Below are 19,759 nucleotides of genomic sequence, written 5' to 3' on the forward strand. Positions count from 1 at the left end.
AGTAAGCTCCATGGGAATAGCAAATTCACTCGAACTTTGTAGATTATGTGATGTTTCTTTGGTTCAACCCTATCTGGTTGAGGATTCTCCCAATTCCTCCAATCCTAAATCCATCATATGGGGTGAGGTTGGAGTCTTGACGATGATTCTTTCCATGGTTTCATTTGATATCATCATCCTTGAAAAAAGAATTCTGATAGGATTTCAGAGGTCTGAAGCTTATCTCCCTCATTGTAGTTATTCTGACCGGTTGAAGATCCATCTGAATCAATCTCTATTCCCTCCTCATAGACACTTTCGCCTAAAGGAAGGTCCTCAAATTGGTAAATAGGTACCAAAATCGCCGTAGGAGACTGCATTTAGGATATCATCCGTGGATTCAAATTTTTGTAATTCACCACATTTTTGCAGGCAGTCTGAAGATATATGGCCTTTTGCTCCGCAAGTCCAGCAATTGTAGTTCTTGAAAACTTTCATTGGCTCGGGTATGGGCTTGCTTGAAAGTTCTCCTTGTAGGAGTTCTTCCTGTGGATCTTGCATCTGTTCCTCTAAATCCTTGGGATGAAGCCCTTGTTGGTTCGGTCTTCTGTCCAAATTTGTATGTTCTGAGTTTTCATTTGGACCACCATGATCTTCTCCTAAAAGAGGTTTCTCCTAGGGTTGGAATCACTACTCTGCTTCTTACTCTTCCTTGGCTCGCTTGATTCTCCTATAATTTTTGGAAAATCATGTTATCACAACAAAGAGCGGTTCATTTGACTTTACCTCTTCAGACTCTTCATGTTTCTCTAGATAGATGATTGATAACACCAATCTTTCAATTTTTCTTTAAGAGAAGACATCATCCTTGCAACTGAATCCAACTGTCCTCCGGGTATTTTGGATGACTGGATCAACATTTTCCTCCATAAACTGCATATCTTTGCAAAGAACATTAGAGCTGCTACTTTTATTGCTACTCTGCTTTGGAAGAAATACTTGCGAAACCAATAGATATATCTATTTACTGCTCAAATACTACTTAGTTCAAGGCCAAAAAGAGCTTGTGCATACTCTTGAGCCTTTTTTGCTCTTCTTCGTTCAAACTATCCATCTCCGATGAAGTGTTTCTTACTAACCCTTCCTATCCGATCCGTTGATGAACTTTTTGAATCCCCAGCAAGGATACTAGCTTCGGTATCTTTAAGGTATTGTCCCATCCGATCTTCACAGAATCCTTCAAGCTAAACTCCATTAGTTTTATGAAGTTTTTTTGTCAAGTTCTAGGGTAGTTGCTGCTATCGTTATGGCTACAACCTATTCATCTATCAGCTTCTCGATATTTTGGAAGTAACATCCAGGTTGAGTATGACGTCGTATGGATGTAAGTGCTGAAGCATAGTCCTTGCTCAAAGTGTATTTTCAAGCACTTTTCTTGGATTTCTTCTTCGATTTTCTTTAAATCTGGTTCCCACAAACGTTGGTGTGACGTTGGTGAGAAAATTTGTACTTTCTCTCATTGGATGATCCTGTGGAGGATCATTGAAACCTGTACTTCCTTTTAGCGGTAGTAGTGCTGGAGTGAGCATTGACTAAGTTCATAACCCCAAGTTGGGAAAATGATTAGGCCAATTCTTGTAGATATGATAGATCTGCCCTTGTTACCTCCATTATTTTATGAATTTGATGGCTTCAGTGACCAGATCGTCTCTTGTCTTTGACTTTGGAATCTCCATTGTCTTTCCGTTCTGATGTAGAAGAGGTATTGATCCAAGGGCGTCCTTGATTCGTTCTTGTCTATATGCGCATCTGTTTTTAGATCTGTAAGATTCTTGTCTAGATTTAGAAGGATCTTAAGGATCTTGTCCATCTTTTTGCTCAAGGTCTCTATTTTCATAAGCACATAGATTAACTTATTTCCATAGTCTTTAATTGTCTTTTGAATTTCTTTTGATCTTGAGAGATATTCGAGGTATCCAGCTTGATTCTTTTCAATCACTCCCTTTAATTATAATTTTTAGAACTGTAATTATGCAGGAATTTACCCATCCACTTCTCTTAGTTGGGATTCTACCATGGATTTCGGTGGAGTGTAAACGCCTCACCACGTTTCCTGGTAGTGTTTGTCGGACTTGAAAATTCCTCATCCATTCTTATTCCTCTTCTAGAGTGAGAAGATTCGGGTAAATCCTCTTGCGGCAGTTGTAATATTTTTCAAGAATTTTCATGAGAAGTTCTCTTCTTTGTATTTTTAAAATTTGAAAATATTCCTTGTTGTCATCGCAACTCGAACTTTGTTCGGTTCCATTCTCTTTAAAGAGTCTCCTCCTTTTGCAGAAAAATATCTAGATGTAATATTAACATATATATTTTCAATAAATCTAGGCTTTGATACCATTTTAGGCGAGCATGTGCAAGTGTATGCATTAAAATGCAACAAATAGTGAAAATGGACTAAATGCTCATTTTAAAGTTAAGAAAAGGTAAAATCATCCATAATTCGGCCAGATTCATGCGGAGAACTAAAATTGAGACCTTTCTAAAATTTGCGAGACTAAAATTATCAGTCCTAAAATTACAGGACCAAGAACGCCACCCCCTTAGTTACGGGACTAATTTTATCAATTTTTCTTAAATTATAAGCCAAGAAACTTTTGTAGAAATACTGATTTTCTTTTTCCTTTATGGCATAATTAATTTGTATATTATATATATGACTCTTTTTCTTACAACCTGTTTGTACAATGTTGGGCCTTTTTGTTCAGGTTATGGAGATATAAATGCAGTGAATCCGAGGGAAATGGTATTCATTATGATTTACGTCACGTTTAACATGATTCTTGGTGTATATTTGATTGGTAATATGACAGCCCTGATTGTGAAAGGATCCAAAACAGAAAGGTATCGGGACAAAATGACTGATCTTACAAAATATATGAACAGAAACAGGCTGGGAAAGGATCTTCGTAATCAAATAAAAGGGCACTTGCGTTTGCAATATGAAAGCAGCTACACTGATGCTTCCGTTCTCCAAGACATTCCAATATCCTTTCGTGCTAAGGTAAGCAGCTTATAAAAACCATGCAAGTATGGCAACCTTACATTTTTTGTCCAATAGATAGGGATTGAACAATTTTAGTCCTTTATTTTACATAATTTTTAAAAATAGTTTTAAAATTAGAAAAATTCGAGCACATTTAGTTCTCTATTTTATGGAATTTTCAAAATGATTATAAAATTGAGAAAACTCAACATATTTAGTTATGAGATTTTCTCGATTTTGAGATAATTTTAAACATCTCGTAGAGCATAAGACTTAATATGTAGAATTTTTCGCAATTTTGGAACTATTTCAAAAATTTCATAAAACAGAGGACTAAAAGTGTTGAATCTCATATCCTATGCGTTGGTATGAGATTAACTCTTTTAAATTTGAAAAACTGTGAGGTGTTGAAGAAGGAAAGATTGCATTTTATGTTCAAAAGTTAGCCTCTTCGAGATTCCTATCCTATTGTTTTTTAACTCACAGGATTGCTTCCAGTAACACCAAAATATTTGCACTGTTTCAATCCTCAGCCTTAATCCCGTTAAATTTCTAATAGTAACAATCTAAATTCCCTCAAAACTTAATTAACAGAGCTCAAACCATGCACGTGCTGTTTCAATTAGAAATTATAGGAATTACGCTTGGGACAAAAACTGTAATTTTTTTATTTATGCGATGCAATGTGGTGAGTTAGAAAATAATAGGATTAAAATTGCAAAAAGAATTAACTTGGAAGATGTAAAATGTAAATTTTCTTGCTAAAGAGATAAGCTTTAGTTTCTATTGATAGTTTTGATGTTTAATTGTATTTACTGCCATGTATATTAGATGTAGTCGTAAAATAAGGACTTTATATAAATGGGTAGTAAATATTAGTACCCCAGAATTAATTGTTTCTTGGCAATTGCAAGAACTCATGCCATTGGACTTTTAAAAGTGGTCGGAGATTGATTACGTGGACAAAAGTTAGGGGCTTTTATGGGCTTTTGCTAACATGGAATTGTAATAAAAAACCAACTATCAACTAACATATTTTATATTTTTTCTTGCCACATAAGAGCTTACATGGAAAAATTCTTGCCACATATGCAATGACATGGATAAAAAAAGGGAAAGCAGTTTTTTTATTTGGAGTTCTTTTTATTGACTGGATATTTTTCTTAATCTCTCCTCTGTCACAAAAATAAACTTTAAATTTATATTTTATACTAGTTCTTATGGCACGTCGTCTTTGTGTGCATATAATAAATAATTTTATTTACACAATCAAAAAAATAAAATACATAAAATTCTAAAAAAATTAGCATTTTTTAGATAATATAACTTATTAAAAAAATAAAATTATTATTTTAAATAATAAAATTTAAACTAAATATTAACCCCCCCCCAAATAAAATTTTATATAATAATTTTATTTTTATAATTTATAATTATATACATAATGTAAATTCAAATTTTATTTTATACAATTTTTTTTCATATCAACGCTTATGTGGTAAGTTGCTTTTAAATCATGCCCGGTCAGTTTTTTTTCATATTTTAAAGGCCCTAAATTTGTACACATCTGCAAATTCCAACCACTTTTTGAAATTCGGTGGCCAGAGTCTTATAATTGCCCAAAAAAAGTTAATTTTTGGGTACTATACTCCATCTCATAATATACCGTGCAGTAAATGCAAATATGTATAATTTTGAAGAGTTTTTGCTAATTATATATATTATGGGGGTAAAATATAGTTTGCCCCCCTAAACTATACTTGATGTAACGTTTACCCTCTCTAAACTAACAAATGTAACACTTACACCTTATGTTTAAATTTTTGGACAGTCTTGCCCTTATATTATATATATAGTTCAAAGAATTTTTTTTCCAAATAATTTTGTATTTTAAGTTTAATTAAAATTTTCTCAATTGAAAAAAAATATGTTTTAAAAATTATAATAAAATCTTTATATTTGTTCAATTTTTTCTAAAAATATTTAACTTTTGGTTAAGCTTATTTATTTGTCAATTTATTTTAAAAAGCATATATAAACTATTGGTCATATTATATTTGTTGTATATCTACATTATATTAATTCATACTCCACTTGTAATTTAAATTCTTCCCTTATTAAAAAAAATTAATTAAAAAATAATTTGGTTGTGATTTAATATGCAAAAAACTAAAATACAAATATTAAAAATAATATAATTATTCAAAGTATGAGGAGTATTTTTGTCGAACCAAGAGGTAAATATTACATTTGGTAATTTAGGGGTAAGTGTTATATTAGTGATAATTCAGGGAGAAAAGTGTATTTTACCTTTACTATAACAGTCTATATATGTAGATTTTAGCTATTGTATATCCTCAATCTGCTACAATTGATACATTGGTGAATTAAATCGACAAATTAACTTTTCAGGAGATCAAAATTACAAAACTCCCATATATTAAAGGATGAATATTGCAATTAATCATTAATTTGTAACATTCCAACTAGGGTCAACCTCACTTGTATATATGGGGTGTCACAGTTTTACTTGTGAAAATTTAGTTTATTAATTTGTTAACATTTGTGGATCGAGGAGATTTAATAAAAAACAAAAATCTCCATTTTTGTGCCATCATGTGAGAAAATCCGAATTTCAAAAATTCCTACAAAAGATGTCCTAAATTCGTGAAAATTAATATATTAATAGACTAAATTATCAAATCAATATTTTAGGGATTCAAAATGGTCAAATCCTCCTATATACAAACTTGACGAAAAGTGCAATCGAGCCCGCTCGGATAACTCGTTTCATTTGCATGTAACTAAAAATTGCACTCTTTCAGTGATGAATTAGGTCATTCTCACTTCTTGCAGATATCTCGGACTTTGTATAAGTCATATGTCGAGCACATTCCTCTATTCAAGGGCTGCTCCTCAGAATTCATCAATCAAATCGTAAGTTTCAGTCTTTTGACGTGTTGCTGTACTTGATGTTTACGAGAGCAGATGTTTCCTTTGAGCTGATATATATTTTGCTAACATATTGTTTACATGTAGGTGACTCTGGTGCACGAGGAATTCTTTCTCCCTGGAGAAGTAATAATGGAACAGGGAAACATCGTAGGTCAACTCTACTTCGTTTGTCATGGTGTTCTGGTATGACCATAGTTTAAAGTAGAGGTTTTGGTGATAATATCGGTAAACGTGCACATAAATACAATGAATCGGGATATTATCTGGTGATACAAAAAAGAATGCGTTATAATAGAGTTGTTCAAAGAAATAGAACAAGGTATTTTTATAGTGGTTTTAGGTGGAATGCTGCTCCAAGTGTAATGGGTAATCTTCAAAACTTATGTGGGCCTACAAAATGCATACACGGTTAGAACCAGGGATGGCCTCGACAATGCCCCCCCAAAACTTTTGAGTGATTAGAGATAGGAATCTAAAGAGGACAAAAAGTTAGCAAAATAGCAAAAATTATACTTGATCGATCTGTGGAGGGTCAGTATTGTATGATATATACGTGCACCATTGAAATCCTTATTTCCTAATGATTGCAGTGGTTTCAAACATATTAGAGTTTTCTTAGACCTTAAATGTCAGGTTGTAAGGACCTCAACTCAGTAATCGAGTCCTAGAGCTCGTTTGGAGTTAAAAGGTATTTGCCAGGAAAGTCTCACTAGACCTTGGTAAAATTATTCCCACATCAAAATCCGAAAATTTCATTTAACTTGGCCCCTGTTCACTTTTGGTCCTAATTATTATGAAAATTTCACTTTAAGAACAACATCTTACATTTTGTCTCACTATTAAGTTCTGTCGTTAAATAATTGATGAAAATGGCTGATTGAGACTCACGTGGCTATTAAGTGCGAGTTTTAGAGGAAAAAGAGACATGTGCCTCCCATAGAAAATCTCATTTTTCGTCCAATAATTTTGCCCTTGTTAACTTTTGATCTCAATGATTAAAAAAAGTGTTGAACTTTTAGTTTGAGGGAGAGGAGAGAGTTTACAGGAAGTTGGTGGAGATAGGAAAGTGATCTAAGTGACATGGTCTTCTCCCTGTTGCTCTCAACTTCATTCCAACTCTTCCACAATTCATTACGCAAAACCCTAGCTGATTTTTCTCTCCCAAGGGTGCTAAAAATTCGTGCTCCATCATCTCCATCTCTTATGTTCTTCTTGGTTTAGAACCAAGTCAAGAACTAGGTAGATCGGAAAATACACTAAGCAATAATATAGTTTTTCGATCCCTCTTCCTAAATTTATTTCTTGCTAGCACGAGAATAAATTTCACATTTGCAGTGTGGTGTGAATGATATTAGAGAGCTCCCACGTCGGAGTCTTGCCTAGATGCATGCTGGAGATTGGAATCAGCACATGTAGTCGGTTAAAGGAAACGCCAAGGGTAATGTTTTCATTTAAACATTGCATCTCGTTTCATCATAGCCTAGGAACGTTCAAGGGTACACCCCTTGAACAAGTTTAAATTCTTTTTATTTTACATCTTTCTGCACTTCTTCCGCGTTCCCAGGATAATAACTTAAAATTTTTCTCACTTTTTGTCATGTCATTAAATATTTAATGAAAACAGCCACGTGATACTCACATGGCCATTACGTTGGGGAGTGTTGGAGGTAATTCTGGCATGCGAGAGACACATGGTTCATTTTTTAGGGATTGTAACTGTAATTTTTGGCAAGAGAAGGAAAATAACAAAATTAGGACTGATACCTTTTGGGTCTTTCGACGAGAATTAAAATTCTTAAGCTAAAAATATAATTTCAACAAGTAATTCAACTATTGAAAAATCTCATATTTGGTAGTCACGTGACTATTAAATAATTGACAGAAATCACGTGGCCATTGCATTTTGGAGGAAATTTTGACCTTCTTTCTCATCATGAGCAGCCTAGATATCACTTTATTTGCTTTGTGCAAAATGCAACTTTTCCCAAGCAAAAACTCTGACCAGAACCTTCTTTGCAAACTCGAGCTCATCCACGAGGCTCTTATACGTGCTTCCTTACAGCAGTAACACATGATACTTGATTTTATAGTAGTTGAATCACTTGTTGAACCACATTTTAGCTTGGGAAGTTTAATTCTCGCGAGTTTAGAAGGATCCAAATGGTGTCAACCCTAGCTAATTAATCTTTTTTAATTTTCCCTCTCTTGCCAAAAAATTGCAGTTATAATCCCTTTTAAAAACTAAGAATGTACCTCTCACATGCCACGATTCCCTCCAACATGCCCAAACTTAATGTGGGCATGAGTATACTTATCCGTTTCTATCAAACATTTAATAATGAGATGAAAAGTGAGAAAAAGTTGCAAGTTTTGTCCTTAAAATGATAATCCCGTAATTGGGATATAAAATAAACAAAGACTAAGTTATGGGACCACCAACGAAATTTTCCTGTTAGAGACGTATGCCTCTTTCCTCCCCATAATGCGCATTTAACAGCCACGTGAGTCGTGCCATTTCCATCAATTATTTAACAACAGAACTAAAAGTGAGATAAAATGTAAGATAATGTCCTTAAAAGTGAGAATTCCTTAATAATTTTGGACCAAAAGTGAACAGGACCTAAGTTATTTAACCAAAGATGAGATATTTCCTCAAAAGAACTCCATTTACCGATATTTGTCAGAGATAAAGCTCAAAAGTACAATATACACGAATAGATTTTGATTACATTGTATATGACTTCATGAATTTTTAAAATTCAAAAGATTTAGCACCGCACTAATAACTAGGGGTGAGCGTTTGGGTCGGGTAGTTAGAATCCCGATCCGGCCCCATTGGGTTCTTTCTTCTTCTTCTTCTTTTTTTTTTTAATATATTTGAGCATCAGGTAACCCGATACACGAATTAAAAAGTCGGGTCGGGGTTCGGAAAGGATTCCCCTACCTGAACTATCCGATCAGGTACCCGTAATTTTTTAAAAAAAAAATTCAAAAATTATTTATTTATTTTTAGTCTAGGGTTATTACGTACATACATTTTCTTCTTTCCTCCTTTCTTATTTTTCTTGTTCTTTTTGGAAGTCCCAAGTTCTCAACCCAACTCCCAAGATTCAAAACTTTCAATCCCAACAAAAATCCATCTTGTTTTTCTCAAACTCCAACAACAAGAAAATGATGGAATTAGAATATCAAATCTAAAAATTTGTAAATATTTACAGTTTACTCAAGTAAAAATTTGGCTCTGTGACGAGGTTTATAGAGGCAAATTTTGCCTCTATTACCCTCTGTAACAGACCCAAAAATGCAAAACATGTTACAGATATTGCCTCAGTAACAGAGGCAAAAATGCAAAATTTGCCTCTGTAACAGAGGCAAAAATTTTGTCTCAGATTTTGCCTCTGTTTGTTGAATGCAAGTTCAAGCATTCAGAGGCAAATTTTTCCTCTAAATGTTTTATTTTTTTTTTAAAGAAAAAGAAAAAAATTGTGTACCCGACAAAAATCGGGTCGTGATCGGGTAACTATTCTAGGTTCCAGGTTCGTGATTCTTTCCTTTGCTTTTACATTAGATCTGTAAATCCTCTTCTCTGCTATTAGAAATACTAGTGAGGTAGCTTTAAGTAATGTTCCTCAAGAAGAAACTAGGAGTACCCCAATTCTCTGTCTGCATCAAATGATCCAAATTCTGCTCCTAGTATAAGGGAGGAAGCACTACAAGAAATATAATATATTAGCTATGATAAAAAATAAAAAATTATAGTAAAAAATTATTGATCACAACCATACAATAGTTGTTGGTTGTAGTTTTTGCTAGTGTAGCTAATACATTTGTAACGGCTAAAAGCCATAGCAAAAATAGTTTTTAATGCTTAAACCGGTGATTGTAGATAGGATTCTGAAGAGAATACAAAATAGTGGAGTTGCAAAAGTTGTACCTGATTTGTAGAGGGCTAGTATTTGTAGGAACGATCTATTTTACGATTTTATCATGGGTCATTGATATCCTTATGATCTGATGGCCGCATTGGGTCCACACATATTAATGTATTCTACAACCTTAAAGGTCAGATCGAAAAGGCCTTAATTCTGTAATCGAGTTCTAGAGCTTATTTGGGGCTAAAAGGTATTGCCAATAAGGTCCCATTAGATCTAAATAAGATTACTCTCACGTCATATAAGACGCTAAAAAGCTAAAAATATTTAGCAAAATTAACATATCAAATACAATTCACGTGAATTGCTGCTAAAATTAGTATACATGAAGAAGTTTTAAATGAAATTCAGCAAAACGTTTTCATTATACATGTGCTGGTAAAATGAAGTAAATCCCTTATGAAAAATAAAATAGCAAATTACTCCCTGGTGTTTTGAAAAAAGAAGCAAATTACCCTCTATCTAAACCATAGATAGGAGTAATTTGCTTCATTTTTCAAACATTGGGGGATAATTTGCTAATTTCTTTTTTTCACAGGGGGTATTTACTCATTTTACATAATTAAGGAGGGTTAAATGCATTTAACCCTTTATTTTTCCTTCTAAACATGAGACTAATTAATGTATATCTTCTATATGTCTTTGCAGGAGGAGCTTGGCATTGGAGTAGATGGGTCAGAAGACACAGTGTCGCTTCTCCAGTCTAACAGTGTATTTGGAGAGATTTCGATTATTTGCAACATTCCTCAGCCATACACGGTTCGCGTGCGTGACCTCTGCAGACTGTTGCGGATAGATAAACAATCATTCTCCAACATCCTGGAGGTATATTTTCACGATGCCCGCAAAGTATTCACTAACTTGTTGGAGGTAATTAAAGACTCTCCCTACATTATCTACAAGTTTACTTGTATTTTACCATTCTATAAACAGTGGAAGGAATCTGACTTGCCGTTTTGGTTAAATATTATGATCAAAAGTAAATAATCTTTGTGAATATTAGTAGACTACGGCTGCTCAATGATTATTAATCATTAACGAGGTAAAAATATTAAAATTTATGGCAAATATGCTGGCCAAATATATAACCATGGCGAATGCTAATTATAACTCTAGTCAAAACTTAATTTTTCGCATCGATTTTGTTTAGTAGATAATAGAGAATAACCCATTTTCTTACGGTAAAACCTGTGCAAAACTCACCATATCTAATAAAATAATTCATGATATGTAGGGGAAGAAGTCTAATCTATGCATGAAGCAACTGGAGATGGATATCACATTCCACATTAGGAAACAAGAAGCCGAGCTTGCTGTGAAAGTGAACTGCGCAGCTTATTACGGGGACCTGTATCAACTGAAAAGCCTAATTCGATCTGGAGCTGATCCCAACTTGAAAGATTACGATGGAAGATCGGCATTGGTTTGGATTCATTTCCTTAAAATCTATCTTCTTGTACTTAAGTGTTCTTCCTTGAAACTTGTGCAACTGCCTTAATTAGACAGCATTTCAATTTTAAAAAGTTATTTCTGAATGTTTGGAGAAACGGGACACATAAAATTTACCCTATTGATACTGTAAATGTGAAAATTATCTTTTCATAAAAAAAAAAATAGTGCCCTCTCATTTTAAAAAATACAGGGCAGTAAATTATTATTTTTTTTTATAGAAGAATAATTTGCTCATTTTTAATATTATAGGAGGATAAATTGCGTTATATCCTTGGAGAAACATATATATAGATTGGTCTTGGTTTGGATAAATTGCATTAAAATTTCTCCCATCTCATTTAAAAATTGTATATGAAAAACATTAAAACACTTAAGTTTTGACAGCCAATGACTGGTAGTTAATGGACCTGGCGGTTTTATGCTATATATGTCGCTTGAATCTCGTGTATCTTATGTTTGTAGAAATTGTATATATGCATATTGTGAGTCAAGATTAGAAATATTGACACCTCTTTTTTCCACAGCATCTTGCTGCATCAAGAGGACATGAAGATATTGCACTTTTCCTTATACAAGAAGATGCAGACATCAATGTTGAAGGTAAATCATGTTCGAAAGAAATACAATTTTGGTCCTACAACTATAAGAAACGATAATTTTAGTCCCATTGAAATTCAATCTGGCAATTGAGTTCTATAATTTAAAAATAATAACACATTACGGAAAAATTTGCCCAAAATTTAGCAAGTGCCCCTGATGTGAGTTTCAAAAATTCCAATGAGGTTGCAATTTTTAATGGATTTTGTTCTTAATATGTTATTTTTTTTAAATAAATAGTCAAATTAAATTTCAATAGGACTAAAATTGTCTCGTCCTATAGTTAAGAGACAAAATATTGCAATTTTACTTAATCAACCTAAAGTAGTAGTGAACACACCAGGGAAAAATATAATTTCAGTCCCATAAATATAGGGGTGTCAATTTTAGACCTATTGTAATTCAATTTGACAACTAAGTCCTGCAATTTAATAAAATTAACACATTAAGAATAAAATCTATGTAAAATTGCAAATCCAGCTAGACTTCGGCATGTGCACCACTTGTGAGCCCCAAATTTCGGCCAGACGGCAATATCCAGTGGACTTTGTCCCTAACGTGCCAATTTTTTAAAACTGTAGGACTTAATTGCCAGATGCAATTCCAACATGACTAAAATTATCAACCCAGGACTAAGATTGCAACTTTCTTGCATGTATTGAGCTCGTAGAAATTTATAGTTGTAAAACGAAGCTTGTTTTGGGTGCTCATCTGAACAGATAATTTCGGCAACACACCGCTACTTGAGGCCATCAAGGGCAGACACGACAGGGTTGCTTCATTGCTTTTGAGAGAAGGGGCCTTACTTAAGATTGATAACCCTGGTGGTTACTTGTCCACAATCGTTTCTGAAGGTGACAAAAATTTGTTGATACGGGTGTTGTCCGATGACGTTGATCCAAACTCCAAAGACTATGATCACCAAACCCCTCTTCACATAGCAGCATCTCAGGGATCATATTTGATGGCGAAGCTGCTTATAGAAGCTGGAGCTCGTGTCTTCTCAAATGATAGGTATTTGTACTTGTAATGGCATCTCAAGAGAAGTTCATTGATACTTTGTTCCTACCTCTCTCTCTCTCTCTCTCTCTCTCTCTCTCTCTCTCTCTCTTTCTGAAGTTATGCTGCACTTAAGATGTTAATCTGGCTACGTATGCTTCTGGCAGATGGGTAAATGCTCCACTGGATGAAGGGATTATGTGCAGAAACAAAAATATGACTAGACTTCTGGAAGAGGCAAAAAAGGCTCAATTATCCGAATTTCTTGATTCTTCTCAAGAGGCCACAGGTAATTTGAACTCCGAAATGTGGATGGTATTTGGCTAATTTTGTTTATAAACTTATTTCTTATAAGATGTCAAGTATTATTTTAAAAAGAAGCTTTTGAAATGTTTAAATATAATAAAGTAAATAAATTTATAAGATGTTGATATATAATGATAATTTGTAATTTTTTGGGAAAAAAAGATTTTATAATATGTAAAAAGCAAAAAGTCAAGGAAACTTACCCTATACAATATTCCTAATATGCTTTGGTAACTCACCTACACTAAAGCATCCCACAGGGTGTTGAGCTACTTGCACTAGTGCATGGGCTATTGCGTTGCCAGTCTTTTTTGTGAATATTAATGGCACAATGCTCGTATCACTAGATAAGTGCTTCACATCCTAAATCAGTGTGCTAGTATCTGAAGTTTCCTCCTCTTTCTTGTGGAATTTGTGAATAACTGGAAAGCAGTCCTCTTTGGTGATGATCGGTTGGGGTCGCCATTTCTTTGTTGCTTCCCAAAGCTGCCTTAAAGTCATCACCTTACCGACCTCCGGTCTACCAGCTTTTGGAACCTTTGCTAATCCCATTTTATGCATTTTCCCCTGTCTATTATAATAAAACCAACACTTGTCTCCCCTGTTGCCTCAAACATTGTCCTATCAAAATTTAACTTGAGAACGACATCTACCAGTGGGTACCATTTTGGTGTTGCATCATTTTGTTTCTTATTCAGGACATGGTTGTCCAAGAAGATACTATCCTGGAGAAACCTGCACGCCTAACTAATCCGCTCATCACTCCCCTGAATGTGGTTCTCGAAAACCAGCTTATTCCAGCTCCACCAAAGTGTCAAACATACCACCAGGAAGAAGTTGAACTCTTGACCCTCCAACACCTTGTTTGCCCTTTGGATCCAATCCTCTATATGCCCGACGAACCTTGAGATGACCTGCAACGATAGGTTACACAAAGCCCAGATTTGTCTGGAATATGTGCATTGCAATAATGCATATCCCATGTCCTCTTGACCCTGGTGGATCCAGGACAGTCGTTAACCATCTTTACACCTCATCGTCGCAAGTTCGTAATAGTAGCTAGAGAGTTTCAATCGGCCATACGAACAATTAGACCTTTGCAGGTACTCCTATGTACCACAAAAAGTCCCTACCTGTTTGGTGCTTAATATGAGCACCCTGTGACCCAAACAACAATGCTATCTAGTGTATCTTTCATCCATCACCCAAATCCCACAAGAAGATTGCCATGAGACTCAATTTCTAGAAGAAAAGAATCCGATATCCAAAAATAGCTCGCGACGTACATAGGAATTACTTGAGCTACTGCTTTGATGAACTTCGTATACCTGCCTGTGAAAGTCATTTGGTTTTCCAGTTTTGAAGTATTGCCCAGATTCTATCCTTGATTCCGTTGAACACCTCCTGCTTCAAACCACAAATGATTATGGGCATGCCTAGATATTTCCCATGTTTCTCGTTAATGGCTACTCAAGCACTCTAGCCAATCCCTCTATCAGATCCTCTCTAGTAGTCTTGTAGAATGCTAGTAAAGATTTCTGCATGTCTATTTTCAGACCTGAGGCTCCTTCAGACAGTGTTACGATGAGTCTAATACACTTCATCCCCTCCATTTTAGCTTGGCAGAAAATAAATTGTTGTTTGCAAAGAGTAGAGGGACACCCTTGGTGCTCACCTGCTTGCTGTCACCCCCTCTATTGTTCCCCCCATGTTCTTCTGACTGCACTTGGCAGTTAGGAGCTTATGCACATAATAGAAGTAGGTAGATTGACAAGGGATCACCTTGTTATGACCCCGTTGTGGATTAAAACAGCTAAATAGAGTGATGTTAAGGATAATAGAATATGATACAGTGGAAACACAATGTATTATATGGGACTTTACTTTTTGGAGCAATCCTAATCTAACTAAAAGCCCTCTCAAGAAAATTGCACACCACCTGGTTGTGGGCTTTTGATTTTCAAAGCTATGTGGCCAATATTTCCTCCATCAAACATGTGAGAGATAATAGTTGATTTCATGAGCTCTAAGGACATTATTGTAATTAACCTATCAGGAATAAAGGTCGATTGCATTTTGGAGATAATAGGGTTGAGAGAGGGTTGATCCTATTCATAATCGTATATGATGCTATTTTATACATCACATTATGTAGGCTAATTGGTCTAAAGTGAGCTACCTCTCCCTAGTTAGTATATTTAGGGATGAGTACAATGTGAGTATAGTTAAATTGAAGTTTAAGATCAAGGTGATTAAGGAATTTGTGCACGCAATATCATATCCAGGCTAATAATATGCCTAGAATTTTTAAAGAATGTTGCTGACATACTGTTAGATCCTGGTTACTTATATAAGTACATTTGGGATGGGGCGGTAGTAACCTCAAAGGTGTATGTCCGAAGCCTCGTTATTGAACTACTTCAAGCACGTTGTTGTTAGGACCTCGTCTATTGAACTTTCATTCGACATTATAGATTGAAAATAAGGCTTGGAAGTAGTATGCAGTAAGCCTCTATATGTCGGTGTCCTCTGTCACATGTTCCCTGATGCATCCTTCAACTGTTTGCTGGTGTTTCTTCAACGTTGGTCACTGGATCTAGCATGAAAGAACCCTGTGTTGCAATCACACATACGCAACTATTGTACTTTGCCCCTTTGTTTCCACAATATTTCTTCCCTCGAAAGAGCTTGTGAAGTTCGTTTCCCAACTTATTGACTTTCTATTTTGAAATCTTGTTGATAACCCCTATCTGGGAATTGAAGTTGGTCCTCAATGTGCTTGATTCGTCGCCGAATGTTGCCAATGGAATGTCGGTTCCACTGAATTAAACCCAACACACATTCTCTAACATTTTCCTATACCCACTTGCCTAGTGAGCCTGCTATCCCTCCAAATAGCTGCTCTAAACTACCTGTCAAATATCTGAGGGCTATTAGCCAAGCTGCTTCGAATTGGGAAAGCTTAGTGAGATTGGTGGCAACCTACTTTTGGTTAGGTTTTCTAAAGCAATCAGCAACATGTTGTGATACGAATTGGTGACTAGAATATGATGAACTATGATCTAACGGAAGCTGGCTAACCTTTCCGTGTTAGAACATGCATGCTCTAGCCTCACTCTGACTATCTCCAGATACATTCTCTTATTATGCCAAATAAATATGCCTCCTTGATAAGCCCAAGTCAGTTAGATGTGCCTTTTCAAGCAACTTTGAAAATCACTACTCTGCAAGGTCCGTCTTCGGCTCACGCCATCCTTCTCATGTTGGAGGAGAATTTCATTGAGGTAATTGGTGCAAATCCAAGGGCGAACTAGCAACCTGCTTAGATGTCGAATGGGGTTTCATGTTTCTTTTTGTTTTGCAGTGTTTGCATTGACATATACTCTGGTTAAACTTTAGGTGACATCTTTTGATTTGTGTTTGGTTGTACCATCAGTATGGCTGACGGAAATGGATTGCATGAGGACATTGACATCCTTGCGCCACATGATAAATAAGCTTCTTGCTCTACTTTTTTTGTCCATCCCCAAGCTAGAACAATTGAAATTTTCTTTTAATCTATCGTATCTCTTGATTTTTGAACTTAGTCTTGGAGATAAAGACTAAGTTGAGTTATTGAGATGAATCACCACTGCAAGTGTGTGAACTGTCCAAGGGACCCCAGCCCTTGACAGTTCTTAATTAGCAGATTCAAGGTTGTGTGTGGGGTTGCATGACAGCCTCTGTCCAATCGAAAATGGTATCTTCGTCAACTAAATGTAGGGAAAATTCTAGCTCCGACTCGGCTCGTTTAAACCAGAACCAATTATATAACAAGTGTAATACACTAGCCATGTGATTGGTGCATAGTTCAGAGAAAGTGACCAATCACATAACAAGTAGATATATTTGCTCTATAATTAGTTTAGTTCGACCATACTTGGTCTAGGTAAAATTTCCTCTAGATGTAGCCTCTGCTTGCAGTTGTGAACAGGTTGCAGGTTTGTCACTAGTAAGTTTATCCTGTGTCCCCACTTGCAGCTACTGATAATCGACTTCTACATAGGTTTCTTACCACGTCGGCTCCCATCTCCTCGCCTGCCGTTGTTTTTTGTGTCGTGAACTAGAGTGGGACGTTCACAAGTGTTGCTTTAGAGTCGAAGACCATCTCTTGGTTATTGTTTGCTAAGTGGTGAGTGTTGTCCAAATCCCTAACCATATTCATACCTGTTAGTTCCAGCATCTCCTGATGGTTGATAGGCTGATGTAGGATCTTTGGGCTCAGTACCTCGTCATGAGTAGGTGCACCGGTGACTATTACCGTGGGATCCTCCTATTGTGGTAAGCGTATAGCATTGTTTTCCCTGTGAGTTGGATTGGTGCGAATGAGTGTGGTCATGAGTAACAGGTTCTCGTCGGCCTTGTTAACGTTAACAATAAGGAAGTTTTTCTCAGAATAACTTCTAACCTCTTTTTATCTTTTCTACATTGAATTATTATTTGATCCGAAATTTTTTTAATAAACTTTGACTACAAATTAAAATTTTAATTTTTTTAAAATAAAAATATTAGAGAAATTTTAATTTTGTTTAAATAATAACTTTTTTTAATAATAATTAATTGTAATTGAGATAGATTTAATTTAATTTTATTATTTTCTAAATTTTAATTATTAGTTTGTCTCAAAATATTTAAATAAACTTTTACCATAAACTATAACAAATAAAATTTCATTCTTTAACATAAAAATATTAGAGAAATTTTACTTTTATGTATATAATAAAATAATTTTTAAGTTATAATTATTTGTATTTCAGATAAGCTCTAACATCTTTTTATTACTTTTTGAAATTGAATTATTATCTAGTATCATGACAGGAAATTATAAGAAATATATTTTAAATAAATATATTAGGAAAAATTTGTTCTCATACAAATAATGAATTTTTTTAAATTATAATTATTTTTATTTGAGATAAATTTTAACTTCATGTTGATATTATCTTAAATTGATTAATTATTATTTTACTTAAGATATTCTAATAAACTTTTATCAAAATAGAATATTAGAGAATTTTTTATTTTGTATAGATAATAAACATTTCTTTAATTATAATTATTTTCATTTTAGATAAATTTTAACCTCTTTTTATTATTGTTGAAATTTAATTATTATTTGGTTAAAAGTGTTAAGAATTAAGTTTAATGGAACTAAAAGAACCACATCATGCGAGTGTTCTCAAAGGTTGCGCACAGTTTCATAAATCGACAGTACCCAACTGGAAAATATGATGTGTGAAATACCAAATTGAAATTTTAGTTTAGTACTCAGAAATCAATTTTGGCGAATTCAGGTATTTAGTACTGTACCGTACCGAATATGAAATTTGTTAAAAAAATAATTATATTATATATAAATGTAATAAATAAAATATATATATAAATACTAATTACTAGATTTAGTTATAAAAGTACCTAATTGTATTATTTTAATTAATATAACAATTACTTAGGCATAATAATTACTTGAGATGCAGGATTTTTTTTTAAAAAATTTTGGTTAATTTGATAAAAAAAAATTGAACTAAATGAAATTTTGTTCGAGTTTTGCTGCACCAAATTGAATAATATAGTTTGGTATTCGATACGTCATGTGGTGCTCTAAATTCAATTTTACTGAATGAACACCCTTAGTGTTTTCTTCAAATGGCTAAGTTAACGGTTATGTAACATGCATATGTCTTTTTGTCATTAACTTTTAACATCTGGGACCAAACAAATCGTGTTTTTAGATTAACATGCCTTAACATCTGAGACCAAACAAATCGTGTTTTTAGATTAACATGCCTTTTCTCTATCTATTTTGAAAGTTGTGAGAACAAATTTGTTTCGAAACCTATTTTATGAAACTAAAAAGCATTTCGGCCTAAAAAGTTTGTTAACTTGTGAACTCATGGTTTCTTTTACAGACAGAAAACATACGAAGAAGTGCACTGTGTTTCCGTTCCATCCATGGGATCCCAAGGAGAGTAGAAAACACGGGATTGTAATGTGGGTTCCTAACACCGTTGACGAGCTGATAAAAGCTGCATCGGAGCAGCTGGGTTTGCCAGATGGATCGTTCATTTTGTCAGAAGATGGAGGTAAAATTCTTGATGTCGATTTGCTTACGGATGGGCAAAGTTTGTATATGATCAGTGAAACGAATTGAGATTTCATGCCAACTACAACAAACTCTTCTTGTGGTTTTGGTTTGGGGAAAAATGCAGGCAACCCTAGGGCGATATTGCAAAAGAACAATTTGTGTTTTTTAAAATACATCAATCTGCCTCCCTGTATTTTATAAAATGAAGTAATTTAGCTAATCAGATAGGGAGGTAAATTGCTTTATTTTAGAAAATATAGGAAGGTGAATTTGCTCATTTTCAAAATCACATAGATAAATTGCTATTCACCGGTTTTGAGTTTGTATAGCCTTGGAATGAGTTGTATATCAATATACTAGTTCTTTGTATTA

The 19,759-nt window shown here is 34.3% G+C and overlaps 1 protein-coding gene across 1 annotated transcript in view; it reads left to right on the plus strand.

The window, feature by feature from the left end:
* Positions 1-19,759, plus strand: part of LOC105167785 (potassium channel SKOR) — a 33,998-nt gene extending 14,239 nt beyond the window's left edge. The window contains exons 6-14 of the mRNA XM_088883253.1: positions 2,745-3,040; positions 5,879-5,959; positions 6,062-6,160; positions 10,558-10,779; positions 11,144-11,332; positions 11,886-11,961; positions 12,678-12,972; positions 13,125-13,246; positions 19,212-19,759. Of these exons, the coding sequence (XP_088739379.1) occupies positions 2,745-3,040; positions 5,879-5,959; positions 6,062-6,160; positions 10,558-10,779; positions 11,144-11,332; positions 11,886-11,961; positions 12,678-12,972; positions 13,125-13,246; positions 19,212-19,453 (1,622 nt within the window). The 3' untranslated portion in view covers positions 19,454-19,759. The remainder of the gene's footprint in view (positions 1-2,744; positions 3,041-5,878; positions 5,960-6,061; positions 6,161-10,557; positions 10,780-11,143; positions 11,333-11,885; positions 11,962-12,677; positions 12,973-13,124; positions 13,247-19,211) is intronic.

This window comes from Sesamum indicum, linkage group LG8, assembly GCF_026168435.1.
Source record: "Sesamum indicum cultivar Baizhima isolate 11 linkage group LG8, ASM2616843v1, whole genome shotgun sequence".
NCBI classification, from domain to species: Eukaryota; Viridiplantae; Streptophyta; class Magnoliopsida; order Lamiales; family Pedaliaceae; genus Sesamum; species Sesamum indicum.